The 23,948-nt window shown below is 40.4% G+C and overlaps 1 protein-coding gene across 1 annotated transcript in view; it reads right to left on the minus strand.

Moving 5' to 3' along the window:
• Window positions 1-748: 748 nt before the first annotated feature.
• Window positions 749-23,948, minus strand: part of lrch2 (leucine-rich repeats and calponin homology (CH) domain containing 2) — a 144,893-nt gene continuing 121,693 nt past the window's right edge. Inside the window, exons 16-21 of the mRNA XM_067996862.1 lie at window positions 17,668-17,763; window positions 16,433-16,502; window positions 13,880-13,992; window positions 11,666-11,803; window positions 7,129-7,206; window positions 749-1,885 (exon numbers count right to left, since the gene is read on the minus strand). Of these exons, the coding sequence (XP_067852963.1) occupies window positions 1,766-1,885; window positions 7,129-7,206; window positions 11,666-11,803; window positions 13,880-13,992; window positions 16,433-16,502; window positions 17,668-17,763 (615 nt within the window). The 3' untranslated portion in view covers window positions 749-1,765. The remainder of the gene's footprint in view (window positions 1,886-7,128; window positions 7,207-11,665; window positions 11,804-13,879; window positions 13,993-16,432; window positions 16,503-17,667; window positions 17,764-23,948) is intronic.

Below are 23,948 nucleotides of genomic sequence, written 5' to 3' on the forward strand. Positions count from 1 at the left end.
CACTGGTTAGGCCTCAGCTGGAGTACTGAGATCAATTCTGGGCACCACACATTGGAAGGTTGTCAGGGCCTTAGAGAGATTTACTAGAATGGTACCAAGGGTGAGGGACTTCAGTTATGTGGAGACACTGGAGAAGTTGTGGTTGTTCTCTTCAGAACAGAGAAGGTTAAGGGGAGAAGCGAAAGAGGTGCTGATAAGAGTAAATAAGGCGAATCTGTTTACAGTGGCAGAAGGGTCCGTAACCAGAGGACACAGATTTAAGGTGATCGGCAAAAGAGCCAGAGGAAACATTTTTTTACGCAGCAAGTTGTAATGATCTGGAATGCACTGCCTTAAAGGGTGGCAGAAGCAGGTTGAATAGTAATTTTCAAAAGGGAATTAGATAAATACTTGAAAGGAAAAAAAATTACAGAGCTATGGGGAAAGAGCAGGGGATTGGGACTAATTGGATAGCTCTTTCAAAGAGCCAACACAGGCACGATGGGCCGAATGGCTGCCTCCTGTGCTGTACCCATGATATTTCCTACAGGTAGGAATCAGGAACTATATAAAAGAGGGGCGAAATGAGGAAGTTTGAGGGGCTTTGGCTGATGCCTTGGTCACCCAGTCAGAAATGATGGATGGTTTGCTGCCAGCTGAAAGGCCTACTCAAGACTGGTTATAACTTACTGAATGGCACTGGTCCAACTTTGGTGTTTAGGTCACACCCCAGCATCCAATACTGTAGGATGTTGTGCAAAACCCCTTCTCCTAATACCTTGCCCTATACTGTACAAATTCTCACAGTAAGGGTCTTGCTTGGTACATCCATGGCAGGCACCTGAACAGTCCTGGCTTACTAAAACTCCCTCTCTGAACTTGGGGTTGAAGCTAGTTTTACTGACCTGATTATTGATGTTTCCCTAAATTAGAACAAATTCAGTACAGACATTCTAGAGGCCAGGAACACTTCAAATGAATTTTGTGATATTAACTAGCCCTACCCTGTTTTAAGCAAACCTGTCATGCATTAAATCACAAGTAGAGGTAAGGCAACCGGAACAGTCATGAATGTCTGATACTGAAAAGGCTCCATGGCACTCAATATAAAAGAACTAGTAGTTGAAACTGGCATGGAAAACCTAGTAGCCCTGAGAAAACAATGGTACTAGAGTGCACCAATTGAATCTAAAACTTACTGACCAACTCACAAAGCTAGACTAAAATCACAAAAGCAGCAAAGCTACCAAAGAAATGTCAGGTTATACAAAATACAACTGGTCCAAAGATGTCTACAGCATTGAAAATTATTTTTCCTTGTGCGTAAACAGGCAGGTAAACAACCCGCAAACTTGAGTGGGAGAAAAACAAAAATCCAGTTAGGATGAACTTTGCAGAGCTAGGGGAGGAGGAAATCACCTGAAAAGTATGAATAGTGTTGCGAGAATGTTACTTCCTCTTAAATCTGGATAGAATGAGTTTCCTATTTGTTTGTGAGGATTGAGCAAATGACAAAATAAAGTGTTCTGAACTTGTATGGCAGCTGGGTACAATTACCTGGCAAAACAGATGAACATGGACATATAATCCAACTATTGGCTTAAATTGAGAGTGTTGTTATATTGGCTTTTTTTTAAAAAAACAAATAAATGTTGGCTTAAATGTTATTTCTGCAAGTATGATTTTTGAACAGAACCTGGTTTAGCCTTGGCTGTAAAACTGTAACCGAGTCCATGAATGTAACCATTTTATAAATGGTCATTAGCACAGGGAAGAGGAACATTGGTTACACAGCAGATAATTGAGTGTGTTTAGACGTAGGTAGTTCAAGTAGAGCTTGCACTGTAGAACCCACTTTCACCAGTTCCCTTTCTTCCAATATATGATGAGGAAGACAAAGTTTATCCTAAAGAAAAAAAAATTAAAAAATTAGATTCAAATAGAAGTTTTTTCTACAAGTTGTCTGCATGTCCTAAACAAGCAATCCTCTTCTCGAAGTTAGACTACAAATGGCAGTTGTCTTAGACCTTCCCACGTCAACCATATATTCTGTCCAGTATTTTTTTCATTAAGATTACTCAAGTATTCACAGCAATTTTTTTTTTAAAAGTCTGTTTTATATACTTATTCAGCATCCAAAACCATGATTTAAGAGTTTGCTCTGAATGAGCAGAAATTTTAACCAACCTAATTTTCAGACAGAATACACATCGTGACCCATTAAACACTCAAAAAAAGATAAAATTGAAGCGGTTCCTTTGAGAATCGAGGATATACAAGATGGTATTTTGGCACTAAAAGTAGTAAAAGCAATGGTAGAAGTTTTCAGTTAGTTTCAAGCTTTATATGGTAGTAGTATTACAGTGTAGGAATTCTTTATCGAGTGTAAGTAGAAGGGGATTTCTGTAAAAGGTTTCCGTGCAGGTCATCCCTCATCCTCCAAATGAAGAGTGATGGGAGTTAAAGTGAGACACAGCATGAGGCATTACAGGAGCCAAAAATTTACAGTTCTACCAGCCAGATATATATGTGTGACTTAGATGTACACGTTTCCTTTAGACCAAGGGAAGTGAGATTTAAGCCAGCTAGTCCAAATATAGTTATCAGTGCAGAAGGTGAATTTAGCCAGGAGCAGAAGACCAAAGAGGTCCAGATATCACCTCTATGGACAGAGGCTGATCACTGTCTTAAGAGGTTAGCACCATTATTCTAGAGGAGGACAAAGTAACCATCTCCATCACGCCAACTCATATGGCTGTCTAATACTGTTAACTTGTCAGCTGTCAAAGGAGTCTAATCATAAATTAATCTCACCAATTTATATCCTGCTTGGTCATAGATCTTAACTGTCAAAAAATACTCAGCAGGCCAGTTAATGCTGATTACTGTAATATAACTGAACTGTCTTTGGAGCCTCCTTAATTCAATCAGTTAACCTACCTACTAAACAATTTGCATACTCAGTCTAAATTTAAATACTGCTAATTATGATCATGACATTAATCAGGAATTGTTGCTTCATGACTATGGCTTGTCTGCTTGTTATCATTTGGCACAAGAAAGGGTTAATTGATTATCTCAGTAGATTGTGCATATCCTAATGGGAGGTTGGTAGTGTGAATGCTAACATAATCTAAACTGGTTGTCGTAATAGAATTTGGCTTGCCAAATTCAGGCATCATTCTCTCATAGGCATAGAGTGGGCAATAAATTCCAGATAGTTCCTTACTGAGGAACTAAAGTGAGGGGTTAAGGATTTGTCTGGCATTTATCTTCACCACTGACATTCTGCACTGGCTTCTGGATTGATAGATTGCTGTGGCCAGCTCTTCTGTACCTAGGATAAAAGAGGGGGATTGGCCTTGAACATTACCCTAGTCATAATTATAACTGTATAAGTCCATGAAGTTCTAAGAAATTGAGGGGTCTCAAATTCATCAATGATTCCTAAACTCAATGCCCAACACTATGAAATTGATAAATTTAATGGGGCCCCTACCTTTACAGATTCTGCCCAGCAAATGCAAATAGTATAAAAAAAACACAGCTCATCTTGTATAGGAGCAACAACCAGACCACGTATCTCCAATTCTGGAGAGGACAGACGGGCATAAAACGAGAGAATGATTTTCCGAAATACTTTCCCTAACCCATAAGAGCAACATTATAAGGTTCAGTCTCCACAAAGTGTTGTTTTCTCCCTTATTAGCTGACTAGTAATGGAAGACGAAGCATCTCACTGATATTACTGGAGTGCTTTGGTGGGTAGATTGGCACTTTTCTACAACTCTACTTGCCTAAATAATTTGAGCCTAGGCATTTATAGGCACTTCTTTTGGATCAAGTAGCAAACTATTTTTGCTGTGGAAACATAGCTGCAATATCTTCGAGATTTTGCTGGTACTTCTTGAGCACCTCCTTAATATGTTCCCCAAAATAATTCTCTCTCATAAGTGCGGTCTAAATGCTTTATCTGGAAGATTGGTAATGCACAGCTGGGCATGCTACTCAAAGATGATTGGCTAAAACCATATCTTCACTTCAAAAGTGTCACATTGGACCACTTTAGCCATTTCTTGGTATGACTATTCACCATGGGGAGTATGGACCATCTTGGCAACTGAGCAATTATGTACTTTTTAAATTGGTGCATCATTTCACCCAGTGCACCTGTTATGAATTTATCCTCATTTACAAAGTACCCTGAAATACGACCCATGCGTCCGATCTCAGACACCATCTGGCATGTGTTCTTTCCTTTTGGAAAGACTTCCTATAAATAAGGTGTTAGATGAATATTGCAGAGGACAAGTACAGACACCAATTATTACAGTGAATTTATCTTTCTTGGCAGGACTCTGCAATACTGACTCAGATCTCTCTAACCAAATCTACAGGTGAGGTGCCTGAAGATTGGAGGGTAGCAAATGTTGTGCCTTTGTTTAAGGGCGGTAGGGAAAAGCCTGGGAACTACAGACCGGTGAGCCTGACATCTGTAGTGGGTAAGTTGTTAGAGGGTATTCTGAGAGACAGGATCTACAGGCATTTGGAGAGGCAGGGACTGATTAGGCAGAGTCAGCATGGTTTTGTGAGAGGAAAATCATGTCTCACGAATTTGATTGAGTTTTTTGAAGGGGTAACCAAGAAGATAGATGAGGGCTGTGCAGTAGATGTGGTCTACATGGACTTTAGCAAAGCCTTTGACAAGGTACCGCATGGTAGGTTGTTACATAAGGTTAAATCTCATGGGATCAAAGGTAAGGTAGCCAATTGGATACAAAATTGGCTTGACGACAGAAGACAGAGGGTGGATGTAGAGGGTTGTTTTTCAGACTGGAGGCCTGTGACCAGCGGTGTGCCTCAGGGATCGGTGCTGGGTCTGCTGTTATTTGTTATTTATATTAATGATTTGGATGAGAATTTAGGAGGCATGGTTAGTAAGTTTGCAGATGACACCAAGATTGGTGGCATTGTGGACAGTGAAGAAGGTTATCTAGGATTGCAACGGGATCTTGATAAATTGGGCCAGTGGGCCGATGAATGGCAGATGGAGTTTGATTTAGATAAATGTGAGGTGATGCATTTTGGTAGATCGAATCGGACCAGGACCTACTCCGTTAATGGTAGGGCATTGGGGAGAGTTATAGAACAAAGAGATCTGGGAGTACAGGTTCATAGCTCCTTGAAAGTGGAGTCACAGGTGGATAGGGTGGTGAAGAAGGCATTCGGCATGCTTGGTTTCATTGGTCAGAACATTGAATACAGGAGTTGGGATGTCTTGTTGAAGTTGTACAAGGCATTAGTAAGGCCACACTTGGAATACTGTGTACAGTTCTGGTTACCCTACTATAGAAAGGATATTATTAAACTAGAAAGAGTGCAGAAAAGATTTACTAGGATGCTACCGGGACTTGATGGTTTGACTTATAGGGAGAGGTTAGATAGACTGGGACTTTTTTCCCTGGAGAGTAGGAGGTTAAGGGGTGATCTTATAGAAGTCTATAAAATAATGAGGGGCATAGATAAGGTAGTCAAAATCTTTTCCCAAAGGTAGGGGAGTCTATAACGAGGGGACATAGATTTAAGGTGAGAGGGAAGAGATACAAAAGGGTCCAGAGGGGCAATTTTTTCACTCAAAGGGTGGTGAGTGTCTGGAACGAGCTGCCAGAGGCAGTAGTAGAGGCGGGTACAATTTTGGCTTTTAAAAAGCATTTGGACAGTTACATGGGTAAGATGGGTATAGAGGGATATGGGCCAAGTGCAGGCAATTGGGACTAGCTTAGTGGTATAAACTGGGCGACATGGACATGTTGGGCCGAAGGGCCTGTTTCCATGTTGTAAACTTCTATGATTCGATGTAGCAGACCACAAAGTGGAATGGGGAATTCTGAATGTAGGAAATTCTAGGAGTTCTGATTTGCAATACAATAAACAGGAACAAGGTACATAAATAAAATCCTACTTGAGAATTGATGCTGTTTATGTAGATTGTTCTAAAAATTTCAATGGGCTACTCCCAGGAAGTAGTTCCCTCTTTGCTCTCGTTTGAAATTAGATGGGATTATTCAAACCATTACTCAAACACATCAAACAAAGTAAGGGATATGCAGTAGAATTAGCCAATACTCACAAAAACTAGACAGGGCACTGGCCAAAACCACTAGACTTTCTAGAAGGAACCCAGAGCCAAGACTAGTTGGATTGATGCAGCTATGTGGTAACCCTTTAAGAGCTGTTATCCATCCATAACAAATAATTTAATTGGCAGATTGTGCTCATACCAGGACTTACAAAAACTGTTTAAACTTCCAGAACACAGTGAGTTAATCACTTCAGAAATTCCTGAGCCAAAGTGTAGGTAATAGCAAGATGAAAGAAAGCCAAGATGTGTCAAGGCTGATGTAGCAAGACTGGAAATAACTCATCACCTGAGGCCACCAATGCCTTAGGAAGACTTCCAGCTCAAAGACTGAAGCTTTCTCCCTGGCCATAGGAGATGGTATAGAGCCTGCCTCAAACCTCAATATCTGTGACTGACTAGAACATTTTCCTGTTTTAGAGGAATTTTTCTCTAACAGAGATTACTTGTGTTATGAGAATTATACTAAATTACAACGGCCTTTTCCGCAGAGTGCATGAAGCAAATTCGTTCTATTTGAGGGTCTGTTTGTAATGGTTTGTTCTTTCTTGATATGCACTTCTCAAGATGAAGACATTCTTCAGTCTTGAAAGTTGTACCTTATTGAGGCAATGAAGAAAATTGTGGCAATCATGGGAAAAGCCCCACAACTCGATGCAGAGAACCCGAAATTGGGTGTTCAGCAGGAATCGAAAAAGGCTTCAATTTGAATAAAGTCTGCAGGCTGACCTCATGTGGAAAAATCATGCAATAATTGCAAGGGTACAGAAACAAAAAAAACTCAAAGCGACACTATCAGAGTGATTTTCCTTCACAGCATTCTGGTCTTAATAATATACATGGAGTAGAACAGATGAGAAACATAATTTAACGCTCTATTCAAGGATATCAACTTCCAATTAAAGCACTGATTCTAAAATTCTAGGCTTTCAGGCAAACGTTGTTGTAACCTTTTAGTTTTGGAATATCATTTAACTTGCAACACAGAAATCATACTACTTGCTTATTACCTCTGGAACTCCTAATTTTCTGCAAGCCTCGAGAAAACTTTCAACATTCCTTCTGCACTTTGCCATACTCAGTTTAGGCTGGAGAATAAAGAAAATTAGGTCATCATAATATGTTTTTTTTCTACAAAAAAGCATACAAGGCTGCATAAACAAACCCATTAAAATATCTGGTATACATTACATGACTGATAAACCATAAAAAGACATTTAAATTTCACTGATGATAAAATTATGAGAAGTTCCACTCCTGGCACATTGCCAGCCTTTGCTCAGTGAGAAGGTTGTACGTTCAAGCCCCACTCCTGAACCTTGTGCACATCATCCAGACTGGCACTACTTGAGGGAGTGCTACACCGTCACAGGTGCCGTCTTTCGGATGAGACATTAAACCAACTCTGCCCTCTCAGGTAGACGTAAGAGATCCTGTGGCACAATTCAAAGAAAAGCAGGAGAGTTCGCCTAGAATCCTGACCAGTATTTAGCCATCAACCAACATCACCTAAAACAGATTAACTGGTCACATATCTCATTGCTGTTTGTGGGACTTTGCTGTGCGTAATGTGGCTGTTGCGTTTCCCTACATTACAATAGTGACTCCACTGCAAAAAGTTCTTAATTGGCTATATAGTGCTTTGGGACATCCTTGAGGTCATGAAAGGTGCTATATAAATGCAAGTCCCTTCCTTTTCCTTTGCCTTGCTCAACAAGAATGTTGACCGATTCACAGTTCTCCACATTTTCCAGTGATTAAAATTAATCACTGAAAAATCAGGATTTCTGCGAATTAGGTACGCTGATCTCTGCATCCAATGCTCCAATCCACACTGGAGCAGAGCCTCGCTAAATTTCACCGTATGTAGGCTAAATACCAGTTTTGAGCTATATAGTTTTTCCAGTTAATATATTTTCTATGTGCTAGTTTCAGTTATGAACGAATTCATCATTTACCCAATGAAATTTTTTCAGTATAATTTCAGTTTGATCTGAAAATACATTTGGGGTGTACTAGTTGCAATTTAATCCAAACACGAGCAAGTGTAAGTTATCAAGGTTAAGAAATAATAGCACTTGTTATAGTGCTCCACTAACTTGTGCATAATAGGGTTGTTATTTTTGAAGGAAACTTCATATTATCTGTTAGTTCAACAGAAAACTGAAGCAATTATCAATATTTGAATCACAGGCTTTATCATCCAGCCTAGATAATAATCATGCACTATTTTATCTACATCATTTTCTTCCTGTGAACTAGAAGAAAAATGTCATAATACTCCACAAACAATTCAATAACTTCACAGCCACCCAAGTCATGATGACTGCATCTCATTCCCATGACTTTAGTGTTCTTCTGACACTATTTATATACAACACAGAAATCATATTACTGATTAACATGCTATTAGGGATTAATTATTAGGGATGGAATGAATAGATAACACAATTTAACATACACTTTATAAATCACAGTGAAAATTTTTTTGTAACAATACCATCAGCAATCCAGCTACTTGTAGGAACATAGGAACAGGAGTAGGCCATTCAGCCCCTCGTGCCTGCTCCACCATTTGATAAGATCATGGCTGATCTGTGATCTAACTCCACAAAACCACCCTTGGCCCATATCCCTTAATACCTTTGGTTGCCAACAAGCTATCTATCTCACATTTAAATTTAGCAATTGAGCTGGTATCAATTGCCATTTGCAGAAAAGAGTTCCAAACTTCTATAACCCTTTGTGTATAGAAATCTTTTCTAATCTTGCTCCTGAAAGGTCTGGCTCTAATTTTTAGACTGTGCCCCCTACTCCTAAAATCCCCAACCAGCAGAAATAGTTTCTCTCTATCCACCCCGTCTGTTCCCCTTAATATCTCCTAACCTTCGATCAGATCACCCCTTAACCTTCGAAACTCCAGAGAATTCAACCCCAATTTCTGTAATCTCTCCTCATAACTTAACCCTTGAAGTCCAGGTATCATTCCAGTAAAACTACGCTCCACTCCCTCCAAGGCCAATATGTCCTTCCGAAGGTTCGGTGCCCAGATCTGCGCTCAGTACTCCAGGTGCGGTCTAACCAGGGTTTTGTATAGCTGCAGCATAACTTCTGCCACCCTTGTACTCTAGATATAAAGGCCAGCATTCAATTAGCCTTATTGATTATTTTCTGCACCTGTTCATGACACTTCAATGATCTATGTACCTGTACCCCTAGGTCCCTTTGGACATCCACTGTTTTTAACTTTTTACCATTTAGAAAGTACCCTGTTCTATCCTTTTTTGATCCAAAGTGGATGACCTCACATTTGCCTACAATGAATTCCATTTGCCACAGTTTTGCCCATTCACCTAATCTATCAATATCCCTTTGTAATTTTATGTTTTCATCTACACTGCTTACAAAGCCACTAATCTTTGTGTCATCGGCAAACTTAGATAGGAGACTTTCTATGCCTTCATCTAAGTCGTTAATAAATATTGTGAATAATTGAGGCCCCAAGACAGATCCCTGCCGGACTCCACTAGTCACATCCTGCCAATGTGAGTACCTACCCTTTATCCCTACTCTCTGTCGCCTTTCGCTCAGCCAACTTCCTAACCAAGTCTGTACTTTTCCCTCGATTCCATGGGCTTCTATCTTAGCTAACAGTCTCTTATGTGGGACCTTATCAAATGCCTTCTGGAAGTCCATATAAATAACATCCACTGACATTCCCCCGACCACTACTTTAGTCACCTCTTCAAAAAATTCAATCAGGTTTGTCAGGCACGACCTACCCTTCACAAATCCATGCTAGCTCTCTCTGATTAACTGAAAATTCTCGAGGTGTTCAGTCACCCTATCCTTAATTATAGACTCCAGCATTTTCCCCACATCAGATGTTTGGCTAACTGGTCTATAATTCCCTGGTTTCCCTCTCTCTCCTTTCTTAAAAAGTGGAGTGACATGTGCAATTTTCCAATCTAGAGGGACAGGTCTGAATCTAGAGAACTTTGAATGATTATAGTGAGGGCATCTGCAATGTGCTCACCTACTTCCTTTAAAACACTGGGATGGAAACCATCTGGTCCTGGGGATTTGTCACTCTTTAGTGCTATTATTTTCTTCATTACTGTTGCTTTACTTATGTTGATTTTATAGAGTCCCTGTCCCCCATTCAATATTAGTTTTTTGGGGATTTCTGGCATGCTATCCTCTTTTTCTACTGTAAATATTGACACAAAGTAATTGTTCAACATGTCCGCCATTTCCCCATTGTCAATGACAATATCCCCACTTTCAGTTTTTAAGGGGCCAACACCGCTCCTGACCACCCTCTTTTTCCTAATGTAACTATAAAAGTTCTTCGTTTTGATATCCCTTGCGAGTTTCTTTTCATACTCTCTTTTTGTAGCTCTTACTATCTGTTTCGTAACTCTTTGTATCTTTCCCATTTGCTAGGATCTGTGCCATTTTTTGCCTTTTTGTATGCCCTTTTCTTATGTCTTATATTGTCCCTTACCTCTTTAGTTGTCCATGGCTGGTTTTTTTGGCAAGTAGAGTTCTTGCCCCTCAGGGATATAAACAGATTCTGTATCACGTTAAATGTTGCTTTAAACATTTCCCACTGATCATCAGTCGTTTTACCCATTAACAGATTTGCCCAGTTTACTGTGGACAGTCTCTGTCTCCTTCCATTGAAGTCGGCCTTACTCAAGTCTAGAATCTTAGCAGCTGATTCACTTTTTTCCCTTGCAAACACTATATTGAACTCGATCACGTTATGATCGTTATTGGATAGATGTTCGCATACAGTTAAGCCGTTAATTAAATACTTGTGTTCTGGTAGAAATTACAGCCATTTCTCAGCCATTTGTGGTTGCATACACCATTTCAATCCCAGAACGGCCAATAACTGAAGAAAGATTTGAGGTACCTGAGACCAGGACTGACATGGGAGTTTTGACCGACAGATATCCTAACCAAAGGAGGACAGCCAATATTAAATGTTTATGTATAATAAATACTAGTCAGTCAGAGGGGGAAATTAATACAAGAAGCTTTGCCATGGTCAATGCGATCAATTTTAATGGAGCCGACATTTAGGGGTGAGATTTTGAACAAGGTTTTGGGAATCTCTTCGTAAGGTGTGAATATGTTTCTTAATACAATATACTGTGAGGTATGAGCAGTGTTTGCACACATTCAAGCTAGGAACAGGGAAGATACAGCCAAACTGCTCCAATTACAAAATCAAGTAGAAAAGCCTGAACTTATCTCTAACAAATGCTGTTATGCAACACAAAAAGTTAAATCATGAAAACTGAATTAAGGACACAATTATATTCAGGATTTCTTAACCTAAATTAGATTGGTCATTTAAACTTGGTCAGGGTTTTGCACTAGGCATTTTTGCTGCCAATCTAGCTACTTAATTTGATCGCACTCACATCAGGGCTTTTAAAGGATTCTAAAAAGTACCACACTTAAAAGATAAATTAGGTTAGAATTGAGAAAAATATTGGTCAAGGATAACATCTATTTTACTGTAGGTGGACTTACCACTGCTGGTGATGGGACATGGATGCTGGCCACAGACCGTGGCCGAATATGATTAGCAAGATGGCAAAGTACCACCCCATCCATTAGTGCTGCACCTACGTCTTCTGGCAAAATGACTTTTAACCTTATTTCAAGGTTCTGTTTAAGGGAGAAATAAAGGGTTTATTTCATATTACCAAAATCAGTGATACAAAACAAAACATAAAAACAGCTGTATAGCAGAGGAACACTGCCAGGTTACCTTTCAGTAGAGTCTTCCCTCACTTTTTCAACAGATCTTATCCTACACGTGTATCATTTTGAAGGGGAAATTGATGGAGTATGCCCAATAGTATCTTTAGCTTGTGCTGGCCTAAGAACCATACCATCTTCCCTTCCCCAGTTCCATGCTGTATAAGAGTCAAGAGCATCAGACCAGTCTTTAAATCATTTTTGATAGAGTAGTCTGCCAGGGAAAGTATCCGTACACACCCAAGGAACATGTTATCAAACTGTAATATGTAAACACTTACAAGACCAAAAAGCATGAGGAGGAAAGTGAGAATTATATCTGTGGAAGATGAAATATATTCAATGAATGGATACCCTATATACGATAATTGACAAAACTTTTCATCTATTTGTCACAAGTAATTGAATGATAATACAGCAGTGACAAAAATAGCTCTCATTTTCTCTCATGTTGGTAGTTTCAAGGAATTGTGTTTTCCCTAGGATGGTCTTGTTGAGCCAAACACAATTCTGCAAAAAGCTCTCTCTTACCTATAAAATTGGTTTCATAATGTTAGAAATGCCTGCACAAAGTTTTCCCCTGATATACTTGCCCTTCTGTCTGGCCTGGAAATTTCACCTGGGCTTTGGGCAGGTTGCTGTAGACATATTCGAAAAAGAAATGCACTATGGGAAGCGTAGTTTTCACCCTGCTGTGAATCTACGACAACTAGAGTGCACCATGATAATCTAGGTCACATGATAAACAGGTAGAAAAGGATCAGTTATAATTCTGAGTGTATGTGAGAAACAATGCATCAGGGGAGTTGTTGCTTTCATCTTGTCCCTGTGGCGATACAATGTCCAGCATGTACAATGATAATCCATGCCACATGACAACCAGGCAGAAAATATACAAACACTAACCATGAGTCATGAGTGACAGAAACTAGTGAAAAATTAACTTTTTTAATTAAAAAAATGTTTAAGCCATTAAGTAAAGTGGATTTGGAGCATACCCTCAGTCAGCCCTGATCAAGGAGCTGGTCACTGGAGATTCGATAGTGGGGGAAGTCCTTGGTACAGTTGTTTCTGAAGCTATCAGCTTCAGAAACAACTACAAATTCATGAAAAGTGAGGGGTAGAAAAAATATTTTATATGCTCACAAACAACTGAAAGGGAAGAACATTTTTGGGGATGGAGGAGTGAAGCATAAACAAATAGAGCTTTGCATCTTAAGCAAATACTGCAATTCCACTATAAGAGGTAAAGCACAAACAATTATCATGTAAATAACTGAGAATAAGCAACCTGGGGTTGGGAGGAACAAAGTTAATTGCATCTTAGGCAAGTTGTGTGAACTGGTAGATTAACAGTATTACCTTGTATTTATCACCAGTGAAGTAGGTAATAATTTTACTTTATGTTAGTCATGTGAAATATTGATTCAGCAAACCTGCTATTTTACTGCTATGGACGAATCAGTGTCATGAAACCGCAGTAAACATCAGAAACTGCGCTCCAGATCTTGAACTATCCAGGAGGAACACTACAGAAGATTTATTAGCATTATTTTATGTTTAAACGTTCTTAGCTTTTCTTCTATCCCTTCATTGGCTTGTGATCCATTCTAGACCTGGGACCCACATTTCTTACATTTAAGCCATGTCCACTACCTCAACATAACTATTTCCTTACCCACAACCACTCATCCAATGTGCTTCATAAACTTAAACACAGATTAGTGTTTCACTCCACACCACTTCAAATTATAGCTTCGACAAATGACAGATCTGCAACTGCAAATACTTCACACCAGTTTTACACAGCTCAAAATGCTTTCTCCAGGCACAACCCAAGGGAAAAAATATGCAATTATATTGCTGAATGTTTTTCCACAGTTCCTGTACATACATCCCAAAAATCTCAAGCCCACTAATACACTCTATACTGAAATCTTGGTGACAGCATTGCATGAGGAAAAATTGTTTCAAATGGTTCACCTGTTTAAGCTGCCTCATTTGTTCCAATTCTTCTCTTATGTGTTCCATCTTTCTTCTAATAGTAAAACCTGGGTCCATCGCTCCAAACTCCTGGCGAGCTGGGCGTGTAAAAGCTGTTTAAAGTGCAATATAAACAAAAAAAGTAAATATCACATGAAATCATGGGACATGACCACAGAGACAGCAAGAACATTGTGCAGAGGCTGTTGTATCACACATGGCTGAGTCTGGATGGGCCAAGCCTCATCAAACATTTAGAGTGAGCCCCCAGCATGTAATCTGTTTTGGGAGCAAGTCCAATTTTGCTGTAGGCATTTAAAGGGCTAAGAAGGGTGATTTCTGGTCCAAAGAGGTTTTATAGCACTTGCTCAGTGCCATCCAGTTTGAGAATGAATGAATGGCATGTTAGAACACAAAGCTTCCTTGATGATGTAATGGAGGCGCTGGAAGAAGTGGGGTGCCGCAAGGATCAGTGCTTGGGCCTCAGCTATTTACAATCTATATTAATGACGTAGATGAAGGGTCCGAGTGTTATATATCCAAATTTGTTGACGATACAAAGCTATGTGGAAAAGTAAGCTGTGAGAACAACACAGAGTCTGCAAAGGGATAGAGACAGGTTAAGTGTGTGGGCAAAAAGGTGTTAGATGGAGTATAATGTAGGGAAATGTGAGGTTATGCACTTTGGTAGGAAGAGTAGAAAAACAGTTTTTTTTAAAAAAATGATGAGAAATTATTAAATGTTGGTGTTGAGAGAGATTTAGGTGTCCTCGTACAAGAAACACAAGAAGTTAGCATGCAGATACAGCGAGCAATTAGGAAGGCAAATGGTATGCTGGCCTTTATTGCAAGGGGGTTGGAGTACAAGATTAAGGAAGTCTTACTACAATTGTACAGGACTTTGGTGAGACCACACTCGGAGTACTGTGTACAGTTTTGGTCTCCTTATTCAAGCAAGGATATACTTGCCTTGGAGGCGGTACAACAAAGGTTCATTAGATTGATTCCTGGGATGAGAGGGTTATCCTATGAGGAGAGATTGAGTAGAATGGGCCTATACTCTCTGGAGTTTAGAAGAATGAGGGGTGACCTCATTGAAATATAAAAGATTCTGAGGGGGCTTGACAGGGTAGATGCTGAGAGTTTGTTTCCCTTGGCTGGAGAGTCTAGAACTAGGGGGCATAATCTCAGGATCTTAAGACTGAGATGAGGAGGAATTTCTTCACTCAGGAGGGTTGTGAATCTTTGAAATTGTCTACCCTAGAGGGCTGTGGATGCTGAGTTGTTGAGTATATTCAAGGCTGAGATAGATAGATTTTGGACTCTAGGGGAAATCAAGGGATATGGGGAACAGGCTGGAAGGTGGTGTTGAGGTCGAAGATCAGCCATGATCTTACTGAACGGCGGAGCAGGCTCGAGGGGCCGTATGGCCTACTCCTGCTCCTATTTCTTATGAAAGTACTACTACAGCTATACAGAGTGCTGGCCAGGCTTCAATTGAATGCTGTGTTCCGAATAGCGTTGCATTAACAATGATGTAGTTAAAGGGGTACTTACGCTATTAATTTGAGCCCTAACTTTCTGCGGCAAGTTTAATGGGCAATTAATGTGCAAATCCAACAAGTTCTTATAAATAATGGGGAGGCTAAGGGCAAGATACCGTTTGCACGAAGCAAATGGCGAAGCGGCGTAAATCGCCAGCAAGTTCTGGAAATTCGCAACTCATGACTCTCTTCATCCTCTGAATTTATTGACCGATTTGCACATTAATAACGGCATGCCTCATTAACACGCTATTATTTTTCCAGGAAGATTTGGCCCATTGTACATCTAGTACCTCAGGCAGAAGTGCTAAGTAGCTTAGTGAAACTCTCAATATAGTGAAATGTCATGTTCAAACACAAACTGTTTTCCCACCATAAATTGTTGTAAATGTTTTAAAAATTCAAAATAGTCACTATCTACCTCCACTTTTCACATGTAAAAGAATCTAAGTGCATTCCAATGTCTGAATACTAGAATATTTCTTCATTCTGTGTATCTTGCCATTTGTGATAATAAAGCCATTTGTATATATGAAGAAACTATATACTATTTGAATCCAACCCAAAAGTTGCAAGTCAGCTTCTGGACTCTAGAAAGTAGCAGGCGGTTATAGAAAGATAGATTTCCTTTCTGATAAGAGTCATAAATACACCAGTTTTAATTTCAAGTCAGAGATTCACAAACTTTCTTAAATAGATTTGCAGTTGTTCTCTATTTGGAGGCATTTTGTTTGAAGGTGTATCTTTAGCATCTTTGCGTGTCAGCTATGAATCTGACCACAGAGGTAACAACAGGCTGCAGGTTTACAATATGTTCGAGATCGTATTAGATATGCGCCTTATTTTTGTGAAACTGAGCTATGAACAATTAATCTTCGTATCTCTGAAGTCAAATGATAGTGATAAACCCATTTACTAACTTATCAAAATTACCCGTAAAATCACATTGTGTAGATTAACTACATATGAAAAGGAGACCAGATTCAGAGGAAATAACCAGATGACTTACCAGATCTAGGCTTGAGACCAAAAGGTACTGATGAAGGTTGGGTGGAGAAGCCAATAGGTCTTTCATCCTCCTGTGATAAAAAGCTGTATTTTTAACTAGGAGACAAGCCCTTTATTCCTCTGTCAAAGCTTCAATTCCAGAAAGTAAAATGTCAGCAATTCAAAAAAAGTAATTTTATCTGTTATTTCTATTTGCGCTCCATAATTTATTTTCAAATGTACAGTACCCCATTCAAGTGTGCATTATTCACATGCACCAGTAACTGTCAGGTGGCTATTCAACTGTAGTGAGCATCACACCTCTATATACACATACACACACACACACACACACACACACACACAGCAAAATAGCAACCAGGAGCAAGAACACTTGATTTCCCCCTCCCTAGTCCAGAGGTGTAGAGGCCAATTGTGATTTCCTCCTCACCACACCAATTGAGATCATCTAGCGAAGAGTGGGGATCAAATCTGGGATCTTCCAAATCTGTATGATGATAAACACACTGAACCATCAGAGGAACTCGAGGGCATTCATTTTAAATTTGACTTCAATTGATGTATAATAGTTTGCAATAGTCAAACAAATAAATACTATTTTTTGCAATACCTCAGCAAGACAGTGGACATTTGTCTAATAGTCCAATTGTGGGGGTTGAAGTGGTGTAGCAGGTAGCTGGTTTGATGCATCACCCAGAATGGTAGAATATGGTTTTGCATTCTTGATTTGACCCTGTGTTTCTCAGCTAAGTAGTGGTACTGTATTTCCATGGGGGAAGGGAGGGAATCTAACAAATTGGGTGAATGATCCTGAGCCACTTTCACTCACAAAGTTGTTCGTTACAGAGCAGCATTGTTCCAGACCAGAGAGCAAGTCATTTGCCCTTTACCTGAGCCAATGAATACTACACAGGAGGCAGGACTACAACTTTGGGAGGGGTAGAGACAATACAGATATAGCATTAGCTTTTATTCTTTCTAATACATTTCTTGTTTACATCACATACTAAAAAGCAGCATGTAAAACAAATATGATGAACTTCTCAATCATAAGCTGTTTCAAAGCCATGACAAAAACAAAATTCTAAGAGAGCTGTACATACAAGGTAAGTCCGCTGATCCCATTGGAAGTGCAGGATCGGTGAATTTACTCTGTAAGCTAAGCATCTTAATAAAAGGATGTGAAAGAGTTAGAAAGCTAATGATATGAAGAACAAGTAAATGCAGTATCAATACCTCATATGATACACTGGGTATGATCTGGACAGGAGGAGATGAAGGTATGATCTGAACAGAAGGTGGTGAAGGCATGAGTGCAGTTTCATTATCTGGCTGTAGGAGTGAAAACAGAAGTGAATACAATAGGATAAATTATTAAATGGAGGAAAGGCTACAGATAGTACTTTCAATACAAATTATTCCTCCATTAATATAACATACAAGAAAAACTTGAGGTAACAGACAGGAAATAGCTTTGTTTTAACATATTTCCTTTCTCTCTCGAGATCTGCCATTTCATGCCTCTCTTTGCATCAGGAGCTGCTAATATACATATTGGCTATGTGCCTGGGGCGGGGGAAGACATGAAAAAGAAACAAATTGCTCAGTCAGTGCCTTCATTTTCTATTGGGACGAAGAACCATATGAAAGACAATTAGTTAATTAAGTCACCGTTAACTTTCTTCTCATTAGTTACAGTAGAAATATCAAACACCCCTAACGTTTTGTACAAAAATAATTCTGACATTAACTCTTCAGCAAAATAAGATTTTCAATGCCAAAGTGCTCACAATATGTTTGCAATCAAATTCATTAACAGTAAAGAGGTTTCCATTATAGTTCATCTTATCTTGCTCGAGGGTGACCAAGTCTTTAGATAATTAAATGTCTGACAGGACTAATTTGCTTGATAAATTACTTTAAATGGTATTTTAGTAAGTTATAAACTAACATCTTTCAAAATATGCAAAGATAAACGCAGCAAAATATACTGCTAGCTCCATTTGCAGTTCAATGGGATCCCTGTTCATCTGATCTCAGGATGAGTAAAATATCTTAAAGGGCTACTGGGAGGGCTGCCCCAAGTCTGTGTTGGAAGGCACTAAATTATCTGCCTAACACATGCAGAGTTTTGGTCAATAGTTAAAGTTTGCCGAATTTATTACCAAATAAACCCAGTAAAGGATGATTTTTTGCTGCTGAATAATCACATTTGTTTTCCTGCAAGTTTTTTTTTAATCATGATGATTCTAAGCTGGAACAAGAGCGTTTCTGCAGTGGTAGCTCCAAAATGGAAGTCAATCAGTTGTAAGTGATTGCCTGAATAGAGGGTAATTACTGTGAGCTGGAAGCTGCTTGAACAGTTGTTACTGCTGTTCTCAAAAGGTGTATAACGTAGGTTATCTGCTGAAGCACAGTTTTTTTTTTTATTCGTTCATGGGATGTGGGCGTCACTGGCAAGGCCAGCATTTATTGCCCATCCCTAATTGCCCTCGAGAAGGTGGTAGTGAGCTGCTTTCTTGAACCGCTGCAAGAGCGCATTGTGAAGAGTGGATTGTGAACAGAGTGGTAATTTGAGAATTTAGTAAGAGTGGGAATTAGGTGTAGAGGAGAAGCAGGTGCTAAGTTTAAAAAAAGCAAAAAAAAAACCAGGGGAGGAGCCCCAGGTATCAGTACAAAGGTGGGAGCAGAGTCGAGAGAAGTGGTGCCGAGCACCAGGGGAGGAGCCCTTTCCCATTCACTAACAGAGTGACAAAACAGTGACGACACAGTGAATAGTGTGGAGGAGCTCTGAGACCTGGAGTAAAAGGGTAGGTTAATCAGGGTAAGTAAACAGTAAGTAAATTAATAAGAGTATCCAAACGACGTTTAGAAAACAAAGGTTTCTAAATGCAATGGACGGGCAACTGAGACCCATTGCCTGTAATTCCTGCACCATGTGGAAACTTAAGAACGCTTCGTGCATCCTGGAGGGCCACATGTGCAGGAAATGCCTCCAGTTGCTCAAGCTGAGGGTTTCCTGGGTCGTACGCTCCAGGAGGTGGTCCCCCCGCAGCCACAGAGAGTTCAGGATAGCAAGTGGGTGGCCATCCGAAAGGGTAGAAAGAGGCAGGAATCTTCTGGGTGCGTAACAGTCAAACCGGCATTCAGCTCCGAATACCAGTGAAGGTGACGACACCTCAAAGATGTGCTGTCCTGAGCATGGCACCCTGGGGCAAAGGACTGTACTGTGAAGTATAGAATGCAGTAGTCATAGGGACAAACAGGCATTTCTGTGACTGCTGACGTGAGTCCCACATGGTGTGTTGCCTCCATATAGCCAGGGTAAAGGACATCATGGAGAGGGTGCAGAATATTTTGCGGGGGGGAAAGCGAACAGCCAGAAGTCATGGTCCATGTGGGTACCAACGACATAGGAAAGAAAAGGGATGAGAGTCCTGCAGTCAAAGCTAGGGAAGAAGTTAAAAAGCAGGACCTCAAAGGTAGTAATCTCTGGATTACTCCTAGTGCCACATGCCAGCGAGTACAGAAATAGGAAGCTAAGGCAGGTTAATGGGGGCTGGAGACATGGTGCAAGAGGGATGGCTTCAGATTCTTGGGGCATTGGGATCAGTTCTGGGGCAGGAAGGACAGGTTTAAGACTGATGAGTTGCACCTCAACAGAGCTGGGACCAATGCCCTCGCGGGAAGGTTCACTAGAGCTGTGGGGGAGGGTTTAAACTAATTTGGCAGGGGAATGGACACCAGGATGTAGCATTAGAAAGGAGAAACAAGGTGCACAAAGGATTGGGAGAGACAGATGGCACTAGAGTAAGAAACAGTACGGTATTAGGTGGGATCAGACGGAGAGAGAAAAGAAAAGGTCTAAGATAGGTTTAGAGTGCATGTGTGTTAACGCACAAAGCATGGTAAATAAAGTTGGTGAGCTGCAGGCGCTAATAGCCACATGGGGATATGATGTCATGGCGATAACGGAGACCTGGCTCAAAAAAGGTCAGGTTTGGGTACTAAATATCCCTGGATACAAGGTGTTCAGGAAAGATAGGGAAGGAAAAAAGAGGTAAGGGCGGCAGTATTGATTAAGGAGAATATTGCAGTGGTGGAGAGAGAGGATGTCCTTAAGGGGTCAAGGGCAGAATCTATTTGGTTACAGTTAAGAAACAATAGAGGTGCTATTACACTACTGGGGGTAGTCTATAGGCCACCAACTATTTGGATGTGGTTTATTTGGATTTTCAGAAGGCCTTTGATAAAGTCCCACATATGAAATGAATGTACAAAATTAAAGCACATGGGATTGGGGGTAATATACTGGCATGGATTGAAAATTGGTTGACAGACAGGAAACAGTGAGTAGGAATAATTGGGTCTTTTTCAGGGTGGCAGGCAGTGACTAGTGGGGTACCGCAGGGATCAGTGCTTGGGCCCCAGTTATTCACAATATATATCAACGATTTGGATGAGGGAATCAAATGTAATATTTCCAAGTTTGCTGACGACACAAAACTAATTGGGATCGTGAGTCGTGAGGAGGATGCAAAGAGGCTTCAAGGCGATTTGGACAAGTTGAGTGAGTGGGCAAATACATGGCAGATGCAATATAATGTGGATAAATGTGAAGTTATCCACTTTGGAAGGAAAAATAGAAAGGCAAAGTATTATTTAAATGGTGATAGATTGGGAAATGTTGATGTACAAAGGGACCTGGGTGTTCTTGTACACCAGAAAGCAAATATGCAGATGCAGCAAGCAGTTAGGAAGGCAAATGGTATGTTGGCCTTCATTGCAAGAGGATGTGAGTATAGGAGCAAGGATGTCTTACTGCAGTTATACATGGCCTTGGTGAGACCACACCTGGAGTATAGTGTGCAGTTTTGGTTTCCTTACGTAAAAAAGGATATACTTGCCATGGAGGGAGTGCAGCGAAGGTTCACCAGACTGATTCCTGGGATGGCAGGACTGTCGTATGAGGAGAGACTGGGTCGACTCGGCCTGTATTCACTCGAGTTTAGAAGAATGAGAGGGGATCTCATTGAAACATATAAAATTCTGACAGGGCTACACAGACTGGATGCAGGGAGGATGTTTCCCCTGGCTGGGGGGTCCAGAACGAGGGGTCACAGTCTCAGGATATGGGGTAGGACATTTAGGACTGAGATGAGGAAAAATTTCTTCACTGAGGGTAGGGAACCTGTAGAATTCTCTACCACAGAAGGCTGTGGAGGCCAAGTCACTGAATATAATTAAGATGGAGCTAGATAGATTTCTAGACACAAAAGGCATCAAGGGATATGGGGAGAGAGTGGGAATATGGTATTGAGATAGAGGATCAGCCATGATCATATTGAATGGCAGAGTAGGCTCGAAGGGCCGAATGGCCTACTCCTGCTCCTATTTTCTATGTTTCTATGTGGAAGGATATAGAGGAGCAAATTTGCAGGGAAATTACAGAGAGGTTCAAGAACTATAGAGCAGTGATAATGGGGGACTTCAACTATCCTAATATAGACTGGGATAATAATAGTGTAAAGGGCAAAGAGGGGGAAGAAATACTGAAGTGTGTTCAGGAGAACTTTCTTATCAGTATGTTTCCGGCCCAACGAGGAAGGAGGCATTGCTGGATCTAGTTCCAGGGAATGAAGTGGGTCAAGTGGAGCAAGTGTCAGTGGGGGAACAATGATCATAAGGTTTAGATTAGTTATGGAAAAGCACAAGGAGCAATCTAGAGTAAAAATGCTTAATTGGAGGAGGGCCAATTTCAGTGAGTTAAGGACTGATCTGGCCTAGGTAAATTGGAATCAAAGATTGGCAGGCAAAACTGTAATCGAACAATGGGCAGACTTTAAAGAGATGGTTCGGGTGCAGTGTAGGTACATTCCCACGAGGGGGAAAGGTAGGGCAACCAAAGCCAGAGCTCCCTGGATGATGAAAGAGATACAGAGTAAGATGAAGCAGAAAAAGGGGGTATATGACAGATGTCAGGTTGATAATACAAATGGGAACCAGGCTGAATATAGAAAGTAGAGAAGTGAAAAAGAAAATAAGAGGGGCAAAGAGAGAGTATAAAGAATAGACTGACGGCCAACATAAAAGAGAATCCCAAAATCCATGTAAATAGTAAACAGGTAGAAAGAGGAGGGGTGGGGTTGATTAGGGACCAAAACGGAGGTCTATGCAGGAAGGCAGAGGGCATGGCTGAGGTACTAAATGAGTACTTTGCATCTGTCTTTACCAAGGAAGAAGATGCTGCCAAAGTCACAGTAAGAGAGATAGTTGAGGTACTGGATGGGCTAAAAATTGATAGAGGTACTAGAAAGGTTGGCTGTACTTAAACATTTGCCTGAGGAAGGAGAAAATCTCCGAAAGCTTGTGAATTTAAAATAAAATTGCTGGACTATAACTTGGTGTTGTAAAATTGTTTACAATTGTACTTAAAGTAGATAAGTCACCCGATCCAGATGGGATGTTTCCTAGGTTGCTGAGAGAAGTAAGGATGGAAATTGCAGAGGTACTGGCCATAATCTTCCAATCCTCCTTAGATATGGGGGTTGCGCCAGAGGACTGGAGAACAGCAAATGTTACACCCTTGTTCAAAAAAAGGTGCAAGGATAAACCTGGTAAATACAGGTCGGTCAGTTTAACCTTGGTGGTGGGGAAGCTTTTAGAAATGATAATCCGGAACAAAATTAAGAGTCACTTGGACAAGTGTGGACTAATAAAAGAAAGCCAGCACGGATCTGTTAAGGGCAAATAGTGTTTAACTAACTTGATTGAGTTTTTTGATGTGGTGACAGAGAGTGTTGATGAGGGCAATGCAGTTGATGTTGTGTATATGGACTTTCAAAAGACATTTGATAAAGTGCCACATAATGGGCTTTAATTTTGCTGACAAGCCTATGGAATAAAAGGGGCAGAGGCAACATGGATACGAAATTGGCTAAGTGACAGGAAAGAGAATAGTGGTGAACAGTTGTTTTTTGGACTGAGGAAGGTATACAGTGGCGTTCTCCAGGAGTAGGTAGTAGGACCGCTGCTTTTTTGATATATATTAATGACTTGGACGTACAGGGCACAATTTCTAAATTGGCAGATGACACAAAATTTAAGTGTAGTAAACAGGGAGGAGGATAGTAATAGACTTCAAGAGGACATAGACAGGCTGGTTAAATGGGCGGACACATGGCAGATGAAATTTAATACAGAGAAGTGTGAAGTGATATATTTTGGCAGGAAGAATGAGGAGAGGCAATATAAACTAAATGGTATAATTCTAAAGGGGGAGGGGGGTGCAGGAACAGAGAGACCTGGGGGTATACGTGCACAAATCTTTGATGGTGGCAGGGCAGGTTGAGAAATCGATTAAAAAAGCATATGGGATTCTGGGCTTTATAAATAGAGGCACAGAGTACAAAAGCAAGGCAGTTATGTTGAACTTTATAAACACTGGTTCGGCCACAACTGGAGTACTGTGTCCAATTCTGGGCACCACACTTTAGGAAGGACGTGAAGGCCTTAGA

Source organism: Heptranchias perlo, chromosome 15, assembly GCF_035084215.1.
Source record: "Heptranchias perlo isolate sHepPer1 chromosome 15, sHepPer1.hap1, whole genome shotgun sequence".
Lineage (NCBI taxonomy): Eukaryota > Metazoa > Chordata > Chondrichthyes > Hexanchiformes > Hexanchidae > Heptranchias > Heptranchias perlo.